The following is a 16,129-nucleotide window of genomic DNA, read 5'->3' on the forward strand; positions in this document are numbered from 1 at the left end:
TATAGTTCAGCTAAATTTAAATAATTCCAACATTCTCTTTTTCCATCGTCCACTCTATCATCCATTTATACATTATCATACAATTAGCTCTTTAATTATATAAACTAATTAATTCATTTTTAAACTCTTTCATTTCCATTATTTTCCATTTGTATCGCTTCAAATGAAATTCACCTTTTTCATTTAGAGAGCGAGTAACTCTAAGTTTTTCTTCGCTCTGCTTCTTCCGCAGCATCTCATGCATCGTGACAGTTTGTTTGGCCCTAAAGAGTATTTCCGCTTTGCTTAATTTCGTTTCCGCTTCGGCCTCTTTGACAGCTGCTTGTCTGTTGTTGTTGTTGCTTTTACTTTTGGGTCAAGTTCTTAGGTCATTAGCATTTATTTCGCGGAATTGACAATTTGTCAAGTTCTCAGCTTTGACGCCGGCTAAGTCAATAGATGAGCGCAATACGTGTCCTATGAATCGTTTGCCGTAAAAACCTTTTTGTCTCGGTGCCTCGGTGACGTCACGGGTGACGGGCGAACGTAATTAGGGAATCGGCAGTCCCTTTATAATTGAAATGCAAAGCACACACACACACTCACACTGATTGAAAGTTTTCCTAACTGCACTACAACTGATTGGGCCTTTGAGCAGTCTAAATCATCTCGTCTATTGATTGCCCGCTGTAAAATAATTCTAAACAAATAGATGATTTTTATTGTTTTGCTTGATTTTTATTTTTTCTATTTTCAATTTGTTTAATTGAAAAAAAAAAAAAAAAAAAAAACGCACTGAAAGCTGCACAAAAAAGAGCTGAAACAAAGCCAACTCGAATGGGGATTCTCCTTTGTTGCTCGGAATCCATTTGCATAACGGTTCCTCTGTATTGTCCCTGTACGCAATGGATTCGATATGGAGTCACAGCACCTCTAACTGAAAGCATATAACACACCTATGAGTGCTCCATTGAGAACTGAATAGATTTGTATAATCCGCACTATATCTATGATTCATTCATTCTGCAATCAAATTAAGTTTAGCTTTTAGCTTTTCACAAGAATTGTACCTATATAATTGAAAAGTTAACTGTTTCGCTTTGGGCCACAACTAAATGGCTTTTCACATTTCACAACCCGAAATTGTAATTGAAATATATTTTATGACGCCATAAAGCAGCTGCTGATGAGATTCGAAAGTCGAGCTCGAACTCGACTCGGCCTTGCATCTCTTTAATCCCATTGCAATATCCAGGCCCAAGTGCTGAGGCCGAGCTGCGTGTGTCTCGGCCAGATGCGAATGGGCCTTCAGCAGGCAAGGAAAGTTTTGCAGTGGGCGCTGCACTTGGTGTTGGCCGGCCTCTAAGAGGTGCTCTTGAGCAGTTAATATTGGAGATGCCAAAACTTGTGACTGTCAGATGAAAATACTTCTGCCGGCTGCTCTGGCTCTGGTTGTGGCTCTGGCTCTGGCTGTGGCTGTGGCTGGCGCTTCAACAAAAGGAAACCCCGGAGCGGCAAAACAATTGACCATGGACAGCTCGGCAAACTCGATTGTGGTTGAATTGATGATGATGAGACGGTGCGGTGGTTGGATGGCTGTTCAGCTGTGTGGCTGCCATGATGACCCCTCGCACAATTGTGTTGCCTGTGTGCATGGGAAATGCGTGCGGAGCGGAGGCTCTGAATGCTTTTTATAAAGTGTCTCAATGAGCGTCTTGTTAACACACTCTCTTCAGCATCGCATTACACACAGACGAAACACACACATACACACACACGCACACTCGCACGAGCCATGAGACAATGGCGTTGCCACAGGACAACGGAATAAAGCGCAAAATACAATTACAGGCGGGCATCCGTAAAGCCTAAAGCAATAACATAACCACATATATATACCCCCCTCCCCCCCCTCCCCCTCCCCCCTCCACCCTATACCCTGGCCACCAGACTGCCTGCATTGCGTATCTCAACTTGATCAGCTCGGCGGCTGGCTTTGTCTTGCTGCCGCCATGGCCTGTCTTGCAAGTTGGCTAGCTTCATCAGGCCACCCTTCGCCTCCTCTCTCTCTCTCTCTTTCTCTCTCTCTCTTTTACTCACTCGGCACCTGCCCGCTTGCTGTTGTGGTATTCATAATTGCGCCTTGACTTGGGACAAGGGCCTTGGTATCTCGTCTCTGTGTCTGCTTCGTGGTGGCACATGGCTTCATCTCAATTTCTATTGTTTGCCACTGACTCGTGACTGACTTGTGGCATATTTTCTATGCTATTAACTTGCCTTGCCTTGCCTTGCCTTGCTGTTGTTGTTGATTGCTTTGAAGGTGGCAAATGGAACTTGCTGCTCCTTGTCATTCCTTACTCACTCTAGACGAGCTCTCAATTAGCCGTACGGGCAATGAGTTGGTCAGCTGCCAATGTTGACACGCATCTTAAAGCAATCGACCATTTATCAGCTTAACAACCATGCCTTCCCCGCAATCTCTCTCTCCCTCTCTCGTGCTCTGGCCACCTTCTTAATCTGACGATTTTGTTGTATGCTTGCAGGCAACTACGCGCCCATCATTGTGCCACCATCGTGGATTGTGAAGCTGCCGACCAAGGGCAACTTCAAGTCGTCGATACGCGTGAGCAACAAGAGCAGCGCGGCGGCCGGCGCTGGTGGCGGTGCTGGCGGGGGCGGTGCTGGCGGTAAGGGTAAGAAGCAGACCCAGAAGCGGCAGAAGGGCAAGGAGGAGAAGAAGGAGCCGCGCGCCTTCATTGTGAAGCCCATTCCATCGCCGGATGTAATACCGGTCATTGTCTTTATCAATCCCAAATCCGGTGGCAATCAGGGCGTCAAGCTCTTGGGCAAGTTCCAGCATTTGCTCAATCCACGCCAGGTGTTCGATCTGACGCAAGGCGGTCCCAAAATGGGGTAAGTGGAAGTCCTTCATGGCACCACATGCACTGGGCTAAAGAACTACATATAAATCCAATTACCAAATTTTATAAATACTAAATGAACTAGTTCGCACACGTGCCAGAAACGAAACTAGCTAAATGAACTAGTTCGTGAGCTCACTATCCTATTTACAGTTAAAATTAACTGAATGGGCTTTTAACAATTTGAACTAGCTCATGAACTATGTTCATAGAAAGCAAATGAAACTAGTTCATTAACTCAAATTTGTTATTAAATTATAATTATAATTTTAGAACTAGTTCGGAACTAGCTCACAATAGCTCACATATTGTGGAACTAGTTCATTTTTTATTCTTGATGTATAATCGTTATCTTTCTGCAGTCTGGACATGTACCGCAAGGCTCCGAATCTGCGGGTATTGGCCTGCGGCGGCGATGGAACTGTTGGATGGGTGCTATCCGTGCTGGATCAAATCCATCCGCCGCTGCAGCCGGCGCCGGCGGTGGGCGTGCTGCCCTTGGGCACCGGCAATGATCTCGCCCGATCTCTCGGTTGGGGTGGCGTAAGTGAAAATCCTGATGAATCCCTTTCGATCTCTGACTGTGATTTGTTCCCGCAGGGCTACACGGATGAGCCCATTGGCAAGATACTGCGAGAGATCGGCATGTCGCAGTGCGTGCTAATGGACCGCTGGCGTGTGAAGGTGACGCCCAACGATGACGTCACCGACGATCACGTGGATCGCAGCAAGCCGAATGTGCCGCTGAATGTGATCAACAACTACTTCAGCTTCGGTGTGGATGCGCACATTGCGCTGGAGTTCCATGAGGCGCGCGAGGCCCATCCGGAGCGGTTCAATTCGCGCTTGCGCAACAAGATGTACTACGGCCAGATGGGCGGCAAGGATCTGATTTTGCGCCAATACCGCAATCTCTCACAGTGGGTGACGCTGGAGTGCGATGGCCAGGACTTTACTGGCAAGCTACGCGATGCCGGCTGCCATGCCGTCCTCTTTCTCAACATACCCAGGTAGGGCGAGCCACTGTCTGTGTAGCTCCATCATTTGCTGACTGATTGCCATCCACAGCTATGGCGGCGGCACACATCCCTGGAACGACTCCTTTGGCCAGACGAAGCCCACCATCGATGACGGCCTCATGGAGGTCGTCGGCCTGACCACCTACCAGCTGCCCATGCTGCAGGCGGGCATGCACGGCACCTGCATCTGCCAGTGCCGCAAGGCCAAGATCATCACCAAACGCACCATTCCCATGCAGGTCGACGGCGAGGCCTGTCGCGTCAAGCCCTCCATCATCGAGATCGAGCTGCTCAACCAGGCGCTGATGCTAGCCAAGCGCAAGCACGGACGCGGAGATGTCCAGTAAGTAGAGAGAGAGAGATGCCCTGAATGAGCCTTCTTCTTCTTCTTCATATGGAGCGAGCTTCCTTTAGATTGATCCCTCCTTTTGCCTCTCATTCCACCATGATAGTCCGCAGTCTAGTCCCTTTAGCTCTCTCAGTTGCCTGCCTTTGCTTTCCATTGCTCTAACCGTGTCTCCCGCCCACAGAGTCAATCCGCTGGAGAAGATGCAACTGGCCATACTGAGGGTAACCATGCAGCAGTACGAGCAATACCACTACGACAAGGAAATGCTGCGCAAGCTGGCCAACAAGCTGGGCCAAATCGAGATCGAGTCGCAGTGCGATCTGGAGCATGTGCGCAACATGCTGAACGCCAAGTTCGAGGAGTCCATATCCTATCCGAAGGTCTCGCAGGACTGGTGCTTCATTGACTGTAAGTGGCCGCAGCCCCGCATGCCCCTCTTTCCATCCCTTCCATGGCTAAGAAACATTCGTTCGCTCCACTTTGCAGCGTGCACCGCCGAGCACTATTTTCGCATCGATCGCGCCCAGGAGCACTTGCACTACATTTGCGACATTGCCATCGACGAGCTGTACATACTGGATCACGAGGCGGCCACCATGCCACAGACGCCCGACCAGGAGCGCTCCTTTGCGGCCTTCTCGCAGCGGCAGGCGCAGAACGAGCGACGGCAGCTGGACCAGGCCCAGGGCCACAACAACGGCAACACGGGTAGGCTTCTGTTATCACGCTGTTGGCAACGTGCGGCGGCCCAAACGCCGCCGCCACCGACGCCCCCAGAGGTGACGCTGCAGCAGCGGCTGAACCTCTACCAGCAGCAGGCGGCTGAGCAGCTGCCCTATATAGATAGGCGCATGTTTTGTCACCTCTATTATCGCAAGAAGCGCATCGAGCTTTAAGCGACCAACCGCAGCAACTCCCCCTGCCCCTAGTCTAATCAAGTCCCTTCTCTGTCTATCCATCTCTCTCTATCTCTCTCTCATAAGTTTATTTTTGTTCTTTTCCGTTCGATTTCTTGTGTTTTGCCTTTTTATTTTTGCATGTTTACTAACTAAACTAAGTAACTAACACTAACTGAGACACACACATACGCACACTTACACCTACCCACACACATATACACATACCAAAAGACCCTCACCCAGTGCTCACGTCGAGGCGGGAGCGAATACAGCTTAGTCCTTGCCACGCCCACATGTAAGTAAAGCATTTCTATATGAGTATTTTCAATATATTTGGTATATAATCGCCGCTTACGTTAACAGTTACACGTAACAGCGACAAGGGCTAAACCGTATTCCGTTCTCGTCCACCACAAAAAAAAAAACCCTCACCACCAAAAAATACTCCAAAAATCCAATATCAAAAAACAACAACAACCAAAAAACACAATACCAGACCACCTACTGTTTTCAATAGCGATGGGGTAGGTTTGCCACGGCGTTTATCAATGGTTTAACCGATTAAGCAATTAACCAATTAACCGATTAACCGGTTAAACTTAATTTAGATATTTGTGTTCTGCTTGCTGCATTCCTTATGTAAATAATCGATGGTAAATGGTGTACTAACAATTTGTCAATTTCTTTTTGAATTTAATATATCAACGCACACACACACACACATGTATATAAATAAATATCTGTGTACATATACACGTACACCCACACACACACATACAAAAAGATGAGGACTTGCAAATCGGTTCCAAGCCCATTAAAGTGATGAAGTGGAAGAGGTAAACGGCCATAGAGAATTTAAGCCTCAGCAATCGCAATCGCAATCTCAAATCTCATTCTTCATGCGCCCCACAAAATTGTCAACGAAATTGCAGCGACATAAAGCTGCTTGCTACGGCACTGCCTAGCCAAGCAGTCACTATTCCTCTCTCTCTCTCTCTCACACACTCTCTCGATGAGCTAGCTAGCTTTAAGCTTTACCTACAATTGGCTGTGCTGCTCTAACAATTGGCGCTTGCATCACTCATACTCAACACAGTACTATCTCTCTCTCTCTCTGTCTGTCATTCTCTGTTTCATTCTATCTGCAACTCCTGCTTACTTTTCTCATTAAAATGAACTTTTTCTTTTCGCTTCTGCATGCAGCAACAAAGATCGTTTATTCAGTTTTAACGAAGATGTTTTTGGTTGTGGATTCAGGTACTCTGTATTTTATCTGTTGCACTCTTGCTCTCTCTTTCTATCTATCTATCTATATATAATATATACATATATGTATTTATCTGCTCTATCTCTATCTCGCTCATACACTGATCATTTCTTGCAGAGATCTCATCCTCGACTTGATCTAATGTCAAATGAATCAAAACTGATGCTTGAATTTTTCTTTTTTATTTCTCTACTTTCTATGCACACACACACACACAACCTCTACTTGTGCACATTTGACGTTACACGCACACATACACACACGTACACATACACACATATATATATATATAACAAACGTACAAATAACAGCCCTATACTGGAGCAAACTTCCGATGCCGTACTACTAGCGGCCCAGCGCGGCGATCTGAATATGGTAGCTTCAACTTTTCTGTTCTCGTACCGATTTTTGTCTCTTTGTTTCGTCTGCTTTAGTTCTGTGTGCGACGCGCGCGCTTTGTAGCTCCTGCCCGAGGCTATTCCTCGTTATTTCCCCCGTTATTGTCGCTCGTTCTCGTTCTCTCTGTCTCTCTTTCTCTTACTGAGTCGCGCTCAGTCTGTCTCACGGTCTAATGTGCTCGTTTCGATGTGCGTCTCTTGCAGTTACGTGCACTACATGAACAAGGATACTCATTACAATCAGTGAACAAGAACGGACAGACGGCGCTGCACTTTGCGTGCAAATACAATCATAAGGACATTGTCAAATACATCATCTCATCGGCCACACGACGTGTCATCAACATGGCGGATAAGGAACGGTAAATTGCAGCTCTCTATCTCTTTCGTCACTCTGCCTCTGCCTCTGCCTCTGTATCTTGTCTTTTGTCTCCTAATAATAGTAAACTAAACTCTCGTTCTGTCTCTTAGCGGTCAGACAGCTTTGCACATTGCCGCCGAACAGAATCGCCGGGACATCTGCGTCATGCTGGTGGCAGCTGGCGCCAATTTGCAAGCGCTCGACGCCGAGGGCAACACGGCCATGATGGTGGCGTTCAACAAGAACGCCAACGAGATCGCCACCTATTTGGAAAGTAAGCTGCAAGCTGAGCTGGCCAGCGGCCGGGCCAATACCCAATAAGCGATAGCTCACCATCCATCCAATCCAGCGCAGTCCATGTAGTGCTCGAATAGAACATCCATCTAACATATAACCATTCGTCTGTGTGTGTGCATCCAGCATTCGAAATCCCAGCTGCGAATCGTGTCCACGTTTACATTTCTAATGCGCAAACACTTTACTCTTTTGCTGCCCACCAAATGGAAACGCGTCTGCGAACTTGGCAAAATGTTCAACTGATGTAAAACTCAACAACAACCAACAACCAACAACAACCAACAACAACCAACAACAACCAACAACAAACACTCAATGCGAATATCAACATTCCAACTCAATTCCAAATGCGACAAAACTGAAACAATTCGCTGCTGGCCGAAGGTCAAGAGCGTTTCATGCATTTGGAGCTGCAAACCAGAATTTAGACTTAAGAAAATTCATTAGAAAATTAACAACAAAAACCATTGGAAATTCAGCTAAAATGCGAAAAGAAACCAGAGGAAGAATCTGATGAACAAGATAAAGAAAGTGTTGCCTACTTCCGGGCGCATGAATTTAATTTTCAGTTCCCAAGTTTTGTTTGTTCAATTCTTACTTTAGTTTGACCTTGATATATATGTATATCCATATATATATATTTATACATTTTTTCTTTTTGTGTCTATATTCAACTAATGGAAAAAATGCATAGCTGCATTCTAAGCAAAAGCAAAAAAAATTAAAAAATTCAATATAAAATTATTTTTAAATTTAAGCAAATCAAGAAAAGGAAAAAAAAAATACAATTCTCAACCCAAGAAGGCGTTGCTTTAGCACTTAAGTGACAATTTATTTTATGCAAGAAACTCAATAATAAGTAAGGGCAATTGTTCTCCCCATGCACACCAATACACACCAACACACACACACACATATATATAACTTTTTTTTTATAATATTTTTATTATTGTTTTCACTTCTTTGGCAAACAAAATTAAAAGATGATTATATTGTGATATCTAAATTTAATTGTACTAATACCCACAAAAAGCAAAAACAAAAACAAAAAACAAAAAAAGAAGAAGGCGATGAAAACCCAAACACAAACAACAAACAATTCAAATGCAAATTTGTGGGAATCGAGCAAAGGCGACGGGCCCATGCGGCGTATGATTGATATTAGCCAAAGCATTTGTTTCACATACGAATGCGAAACAATACAACAAAACCAGCAGAAATAAAACAGCAAAGTATACAGATATTCGCGTATAAATTATATAGATGCACATACCTAACCGTATATAATAACTGTCTATATACATATATATATATATATATTTTTTTTTTTTTTGAAACTTAATTCTAGTTAAGTGTAGTAGAAAGCATATAAGAAGAAAACAAAAAATGCGAAAAAAGAAAAAAAAAACTATTTGTAAACTGTTGTAAATTGCAATACAAGCCAAAGCAGAGAAGCAGCAGCAGATGCTATTTTGTCAGTTACATAGATGTAATCAGGATGCATTATTGTACACTACACTTATCCACACTCACACTCACACACAGGCATAGACACAAACGTATATAGAGTCCCATGCGCACACTCAATTTAAGCAATGCACAACCCAGAAAGAGTTCCGCGTTCTCTGGCTAAGCCGCATATTTCTTCACATTCTTCTTCACATACAAACATATATATGCATATATATATACATGTGTATATAATAATCATAATATATGTGTATATGTAGATATATATGTACATGTATGCATATATCGATGTGTTTCAGATTCAATCAAAGACTTTCACAGAGACTTAAGCGCCCGTCCTCACCCGCCCAGACCCTCAGGCTGTATAGAAGCCCCAACTATCCTACGAACAAAACAACAACAAAATCTAATACCTATACAAACACCTATATACACATATAGCTATATATATTTAAAGACTATTGGAAACTCTAAGCGACTTTATAACACGACTAACTACCACAACAGAAACTACAGCAACAACAACAACAAGAACAAGAACAATGAACAACAGGAATAGCGAAATAGTTATACACAGCTCTAGAACTGTAAGATTATACACACATATATGTATATATATATATATATATATATGAACTTATACATATATAGATATGTATACATAATTACTTTATGAAAAAATAAAAATAAATGAAACACATTTGCATAAGAAATATTCCGATAAAAACTTATAGAATCGCAAATAGGAAAGCAAAATCCAAGATGAACTTATCTGATTGTATATTAAATATATCTATATATATATATATATATATATATATATACATATATATATGTATCTATGTACATATATATATATTATATTCATTTATTGGAGATTTTTTCATTAGATCACCTTTTGCTAGTGCTTTGAATGTAAAACGCGCTAAAGTCAATTATGTTTCGAAAATTTGCAACCCAATTGATTTAAGATATTGTTGAAAACAAAAACAAAAACGAAAAGAACAAAATCAAATCTCACTATTGAATATAAGGCAAGGTAATTAACTAAGCAACTCAAATCCTTAATTACTGTAAACCCTAATCATAGTTCGATTTAAGCCTAATTTAAGTACACACACACACACGTAAAAAATAATATATATATATACATATATATAACTTAGATGAAGATTGATGCGAAAACTTTGGCTGCCGCCCGGTCCTATGTAGCTCTTGGCTCGAGCTCGCTTTCAGGCAGCGGGCGGCACTCAGAGCTTTCGACTTGGTATTATGTTTTGGATTTCATGCATATAGATAGACATAAGAGCATACATGGATATATACTGCTGGGTGCCATCGCCATGTAGGATGATTTGTGGCAGCTCTCCTTGGATCGTGCAGCAAATGCCCCGCTGTCATGTGCCCCGAGGCTGCCACGAATCGTGCCAATCGAAGCGCACTCAGCGCAACGGATTAGAGGAGGGAGCTGGGAGAGCAGAAAACAGAATAATATTTAGCAAATGACAATCTAGTGAATTTATTAGAGAACACAATACGTTTGCTAATTGAACACAGAAAAAAAATATATATATTCAACTTTAACTTAACGGTAATACTAAAAAAAAACTCAAATAAAATAAGGATTCCTATCAGTTTTCTATTTTCTTTGTTCCACTTTCACCTGCGAACAGAAATCGTAATTGTAATTGTAATTGGAAATTCTTTCCGCTATCGCTTCACATTCTGATGAGAAGAATTGAAATCGAAATTGAAATTGAAATTGAAATTGTAGTTTGAGGGTATATGAGAAGAACACGTGCAATGGGAAACAGTGTTGCCATGCGTTGCACACAGTGTTGAGCAACGCACTGTAAGTGGGTTTAACAAACACCTGTTCGGAGAACAACCGGGTCCAAGACAAACTAAGGAATATATTTTCGTGTATTTTGTATAAATAACGAAACAAGTCAGACACATATGACACCATACCGTATTATATTATGACAACAATGCCTTGACAACACCTACACAGATACAGAGACAGACACACACCCACACACACACACACACACACACACATACACTCATTGACAGACAGACGCATATAACCTGATGAATGTTCTACACATAAGCTAGAATTGCGAGGAATGTATATGTGTGTGTAGAGGCGATCATACATACATACATATATGTATATATACATGCACACACACACACATATATATATACATACGTACATACGTACATACATATAGATGGTAGACCCATACAAACAGACATACATACATACATACATTAACACATAGCATATTTACAAGAATATATATTTTTTTCTATGCATATAAGGGAATTGTTGAACAAAATGGAAAACAACATGAAACGCAAGTCTTATGAAAACCTAGAAACTAAGGCAACAGAAATTGTAAAGGAAGTAATAGCAACAACTAAAAGAACTACACAATTTATTGGATTGTAAAGATTAAAGAATATATATATGTATGTAAAGAACTATATGTGTGTGCAACCTACATACATACAAATATATATATATATATCTTCATAGATAAACGAGTTAATGCTTCTAGTGAAAACCTAATTCTAATTGTAATTTATTTATTTATGCTTTAAGAAATACCAGACACACTCACACAAACACACTCACTCATACACTCACACACACACACACACACTCACACGTATACTGAGAGAATAAATATATTTTATTTTCAAAAACAATTCAATTCTTAGAGCATGAATTTATGTGTGTACATAATTTCTTTTCAGTTCTTTTCGTAGCTTTTGTTTCGGTTTTTGATCTTGCAGCTAAACACAATTGGAAAGCATCGAAACCAAAGACAACTACTTTTCCTTTAAGTATACAACTTTATATATATATATATATCTAAACTAAACGTTGATACAAGATAAAAACTTACGCAAGTCTGAAAGTATTTCTATCGAAGAGTTCTAAACTGCTTAAACTGTAAATTGTAAATAGTAACTGAAACTAGAAAGTTCTTCATCTAAGCGCTATTAGCTACATATATATATACATATGTATATGTGAATGCTTTACGCAATGTAATATACTAAACACACACACACACAGAAATATATATACACTATTGAGCAAATAAATATATATATATACACATATTACGTACATATACAAAGATAATACAACAAAAAGTTAAAATTTTTTGGTAGCTCTTAAGTGAAACATAAACAGACAAAAAGCAAAAACAAAAACAAAAACTAAGTACGGTATGCACTGCAAGCACTGAGGAATTTGATTCAATTTTACTTAAGATTAAACGAAAAGAGAAATTGAAGTAGCATTAAAAAAAAAGAAACAAAAATTAAAATTTAAATTTAAATTATGGCATAATATATGAAAATCATATTTGGAGAAAGAAATGGAATTTTTTTAAAACAATTTCGACAACAAAAACTAAATTGTAACAGATGAAAATGTTCAAGCAATAACATCAGAAAGGCAATGGGCAAGCAATGAATGAGTCAACATACATACACACACACACACACAGATAGACAGATACTGATGTACCGATGTATGTATGTTTTGTATTTGAATGGATTTGCTAAGCAGAAAGTGGCTTCGGCCAAATATCAAATAGCTCGTACTCACACACACAAACACACACAGAGACAGACAGAGAAAGAGAGAGAGAGAGAGACATCTGAACACACAATTTACTCTGCATTAAGCATCTCAGTACCAATACATACAAATACAAACATACACACACACACACACAGATTATAAGCTGGCACTTCCGTCTCACTCCACCTATCTAGCTATCTCTGTCTTCTTGCACATTACAAATGTCATCAACAGCAACAATAAGCATACAAAAATAAATTAACTGCAAAATAAAGACAAAATAATTAAACTCAATGGAAAATGAATAAGCTTAACTATGTTAATTAAAAGAAGAAAAAATCCATTTTATGCCCAAAACCTAGCTACATTTTTAATAAATATGTATATATATATAAATAAATATATACATGTATATATATTTATATATGTATATATATATATAAGTTCCATCATATAAAAAAAAAAAAAGAAAAAAAAATACAAATTGCTATTCAATACATTTTCGGATACTCTATTATAAAAGAAATAAAAATTTTTTTTGGTAATTCAAACTTAAAAGAAATTGTTTTATTTTTATATTGAAAAATTTAGTTTGGCTTTATTCGCATTGAAGGTTGGCAAATCGGCATAGCACAAAGCACATACATATATGAATATGTTATATGTATATGCTATACTCGAGAATATGTATTCAGGACTAGCTTGAAGACGCCTAAAAGTGAGCTCATATACATACGCATAATACTCTTTATATGGGCCAGCCTAAAAGTATATGCGAATGGATGGCTAATAACGCTCTTGCCGAGAAACAGTCAATGTTTTGCATATGAGCCATAAATCACACGAACGAGTAAATAAACAATTGGGTAGAGTTAATTGATAAGCATTTTTATTGCGACGCTTGAGCAAACTCAGTTTGAATTGCTTAAATTGCTTATCAAAATTATCAGCTGATATGAAGTCGCCTGGCCAAAAAATTGTAGCCGAGCAAATGCCTGCGGCTACCTATGCTAAGCTCAACAGCATTGGCATTGCCAATGGCAGTGGTATTGGTATTGGCATTGCAATTGATATAGGTTTAAGTGGTTAGATAGGCAGCTCGATAAACAGGTGAGTTGTCTTAGCAATATTGCCTTATCTATTGGCCCAAACGGTAGCCAGAGCTATAAAAGCGACCCATTCGGTGGCGCAGACCAAAGAGAAGACTTTTGATAGCCTCAACATGAAGTTCACACTGTTTGCTCTGCTTGCAGCTTTCTGCGTGCTCAGCGTAAGTATGGAGCGAGTGCTCAGCTGTAGAATAGAGGATTAACTAGATTGCGCGCTTGCAGGTAAATGCCGGCACCTGGCAACCGCTGAGCGGTGTGCCCGAGATTGACATGGAGTTCCAGCCCAGCGACTTTGCTGCTGTGGATGGTGAAGTGGCATTCGATCCGGAGGTCTTTGGCATCTTCTCGACCGTGTGGTGGAGCATCAAGGCGGCACTGCGCAGCGTTAAGGGCTTAAACTGCATCATCAAGTGGGTCGTGGGCATCCAGGACAGTGCTCTGCAGTACAATGCTGATATCGTCCAATGCGGCGTCGATGCCACCAGTGACGTGACCAATCTGATCAATGCCAACCTGAAGATCATCAACACCGCCAGCAACATCATCAATCTGAAATCCACCATCTGTGCCAGCACCGAGGACGCCGAGCAGCAGTCGATCACAAACAGCTGTGCCGTCAAGACCCTCGCCCAGGTCTTCAGCCTGTACAAGCAGGTGAAGTCCGCCATTAAGCTGGCCAAGAAGATACCGCAGACCGGCCCCAATGCCGTCTCCTGCATCAGCGATGCCACCAACACCCTGACAAGCTACTACACCCAGTTCCCCTCCAACATGAAGACCTGCTCCAAGCTGACCAGCAAGTAAGCAGCTGTCTACCAGTCTACCAATTCATCTTTTTTCCATTAACATGTAAGCCAAGCAAATAAAAGATATATAAAGCAATAGTAATGAGTTGTAATCTCTTTTGGGTCTTTCATGAACGATAACAGCAGAGTAGCGCACGAGTCTCAGTTCACTTTCTAAATTATTAATAATATATAATATAAATTGTTAATATAATATGAATCTCCAAAGTTTTTACTTCTAGTATTCCATTGACCTACTTGACCTTCATTGATTTAGCCATATATGGTTAACAGTCAGATATGATATTATAATCGATAAGAAAGAGAATGTTAGTATCAAAGTTGAGGAGCTATTGGGTGTAATGCACAGGGCAGGATTTGAAGACTCGGTCCAGTAGGTGTGTGGGTCTAACAGACCTTTGAGCTGTATCTTAGGCTATTTGTTTAGCTGATCTAATCTCTCGATATATTTGTTTGTCGGCTCTTGAGCTTTATCTCTTAACTTCACGCTCAATGTGCCTGATGCTCACACATAAACCAAGTGCACCCAGTTGACTTCCTCTGCACCTTGGACTGAATAGCACGCAGTTTATTTATATGAATCAGCAGCTATAGAAATTTTATTTTCCTCTTGCACAAAACTTTAATTACATTTTCCACAATTAATCAAAGCAGGCATTGATATTGGGCACAAAGCTGTCGTAGCTGGCCTTCACCTCGCTGGTGGCATTGACAAAGCAGGAGCTAGTGTCGGAGGGCAGTCTGGCGATCTGCCTGCGGGTGGCTCTGATTGTCCTGGCCAGCCTTACGACTGCCTTGAGCAGCTGCCAGGAGCACTTCTTGGGGGACGGCGCATTGGGCTTGGGCTCAACCGGGATGGCACATAGCTTGCTTTGCATATTGATGATGTCATTGCAGATGGCGATGATGGTCTTGCAGTTCCTGACAATAGCAGCCACATCCTTGGTCAGGGTCACCCCGCAGGCATCGATAGTGTCCACATACTTGGCGGTGGCATTCAGTATCTCGGCAACCTCCTTGATGGTGCAGTTGACACCGCGCAGTGTTTTCAGCACCACCTTGAGGGCATCGTGCACCGAGCTGATAAAGCTGGACTCCTCAACGTCCACATAATCGTCATCCAGCTCATCGATCAAATTTGCCAAATCAACAGCCTCGAAATTAACCAGCTCGGCCCCTGCTGTTGCTGCTTGCTTGCCCTAGAAGAGGATACAGATCAATTTAATTATTGGCAACTACCAATCGAAGTGCTTCTTATCGCCTGTTGTTAACATACACTCGAGCCGATCAGGCAGCTGGCCGCGGTGAGCAGCAAGAGACAAATAGTAACGCTTCGCATGGTCGACAATCAAAACGTTGTTTATTCTATGATCGATGATACCGAAGACTCTTCACTTTTATAAAAATTGCCCTGTTTGCCCGATCTATCATGCTCGGGCCCGATTTAACTATGACCAGTTTTATCAAAATCAACATTTCGCACACTCTCTTTATCAATAGCACAATGGGCATAGGCATCGGGCCAACCGCAATAATTTATCACTCAAAGTCTGCCCAATTAATCAATTTCGACTGCCTACAAATTTAATTTCAACCTGATTGAGAATACGCTCCGATATCAATGATTGACAACTGACATTATCTCCT

General features: G+C 41.4%; 3 protein-coding genes across 12 annotated transcripts in view; 2 read left to right on the forward strand and 1 right to left on the reverse strand.

The window, feature by feature from the left end:
• LOC108619059 (eye-specific diacylglycerol kinase-like) overlaps positions 1 to 11,678 on the forward strand; it is a 34,289-nt gene extending 22,611 nt beyond the window's left edge. The window contains exons 6-17 of one of the 10 annotated variants that reach the window (XM_089473047.1): positions 2,523 to 2,892; positions 3,263 to 3,443; positions 3,501 to 3,910; positions 3,969 to 4,262; positions 4,450 to 4,676; positions 4,755 to 4,976; positions 5,952 to 6,003; positions 6,371 to 6,424; positions 6,746 to 6,809; positions 7,037 to 7,194; positions 7,304 to 7,467; positions 7,875 to 11,678. In XM_089473047.1, coding sequence (XP_089329173.1) covers positions 2,523 to 2,892; positions 3,263 to 3,443; positions 3,501 to 3,910; positions 3,969 to 4,262; positions 4,450 to 4,676; positions 4,755 to 4,976; positions 5,952 to 6,003; positions 6,371 to 6,424; positions 6,746 to 6,809; positions 7,037 to 7,194; positions 7,304 to 7,467; positions 7,875 to 7,918 — 2,240 coding nt within the window. In that variant the 3' untranslated portion in view covers positions 7,919 to 11,678. Of the gene's footprint in view, positions 1 to 2,522; positions 2,893 to 3,262; positions 3,911 to 3,968; positions 4,263 to 4,449; positions 4,677 to 4,754; positions 5,463 to 5,530; positions 5,658 to 5,951; positions 6,004 to 6,370; positions 6,425 to 6,745; positions 6,810 to 7,036; positions 7,195 to 7,275 lie in introns of those variants that run through there. The other 9 variants (XM_089473040.1, XM_089473042.1, XM_089473039.1 and 6 more) reach the window with 9 other exon arrangements.
• A 2,005-nt stretch (positions 11,679 to 13,683) lies between these two features.
• Positions 13,684 to 14,560, forward strand: LOC108619051 (uncharacterized). Its single transcript, XM_018015346.2, has 2 exons — positions 13,684 to 13,837; positions 13,899 to 14,560. The coding sequence occupies exons 1-2, from the start codon at positions 13,790 to 13,792 to the stop codon at positions 14,478 to 14,480; spliced, it is 630 nt and encodes a 209-aa protein (XP_017870835.1). The 5' UTR covers positions 13,684 to 13,789; the 3' UTR covers positions 14,481 to 14,560.
• A 489-nt stretch (positions 14,561 to 15,049) lies between these two features.
• LOC108619053 (uncharacterized) lies at positions 15,050 to 15,913 on the reverse strand. Its single transcript, XM_018015348.2, has 2 exons — positions 15,759 to 15,913; positions 15,050 to 15,681 (listed from the first exon to the last, which is right to left on the reverse strand). The coding sequence occupies exons 1-2, from the start codon at positions 15,819 to 15,821 to the stop codon at positions 15,124 to 15,126; spliced, it is 621 nt and encodes a 206-aa protein (XP_017870837.1). The 5' UTR covers positions 15,822 to 15,913; the 3' UTR covers positions 15,050 to 15,123.
• Positions 15,914 to 16,129: the final 216 nt, after the last annotated feature.

The sequence above is a fragment of the Drosophila arizonae genome, chromosome X (genome assembly GCF_054131065.1).
Source record: "Drosophila arizonae isolate 15081-1271.41 chromosome X, UAZ_ARI_1.0, whole genome shotgun sequence".
Lineage (NCBI taxonomy): Eukaryota > Metazoa > Arthropoda > Insecta > Diptera > Drosophilidae > Drosophila > Drosophila arizonae.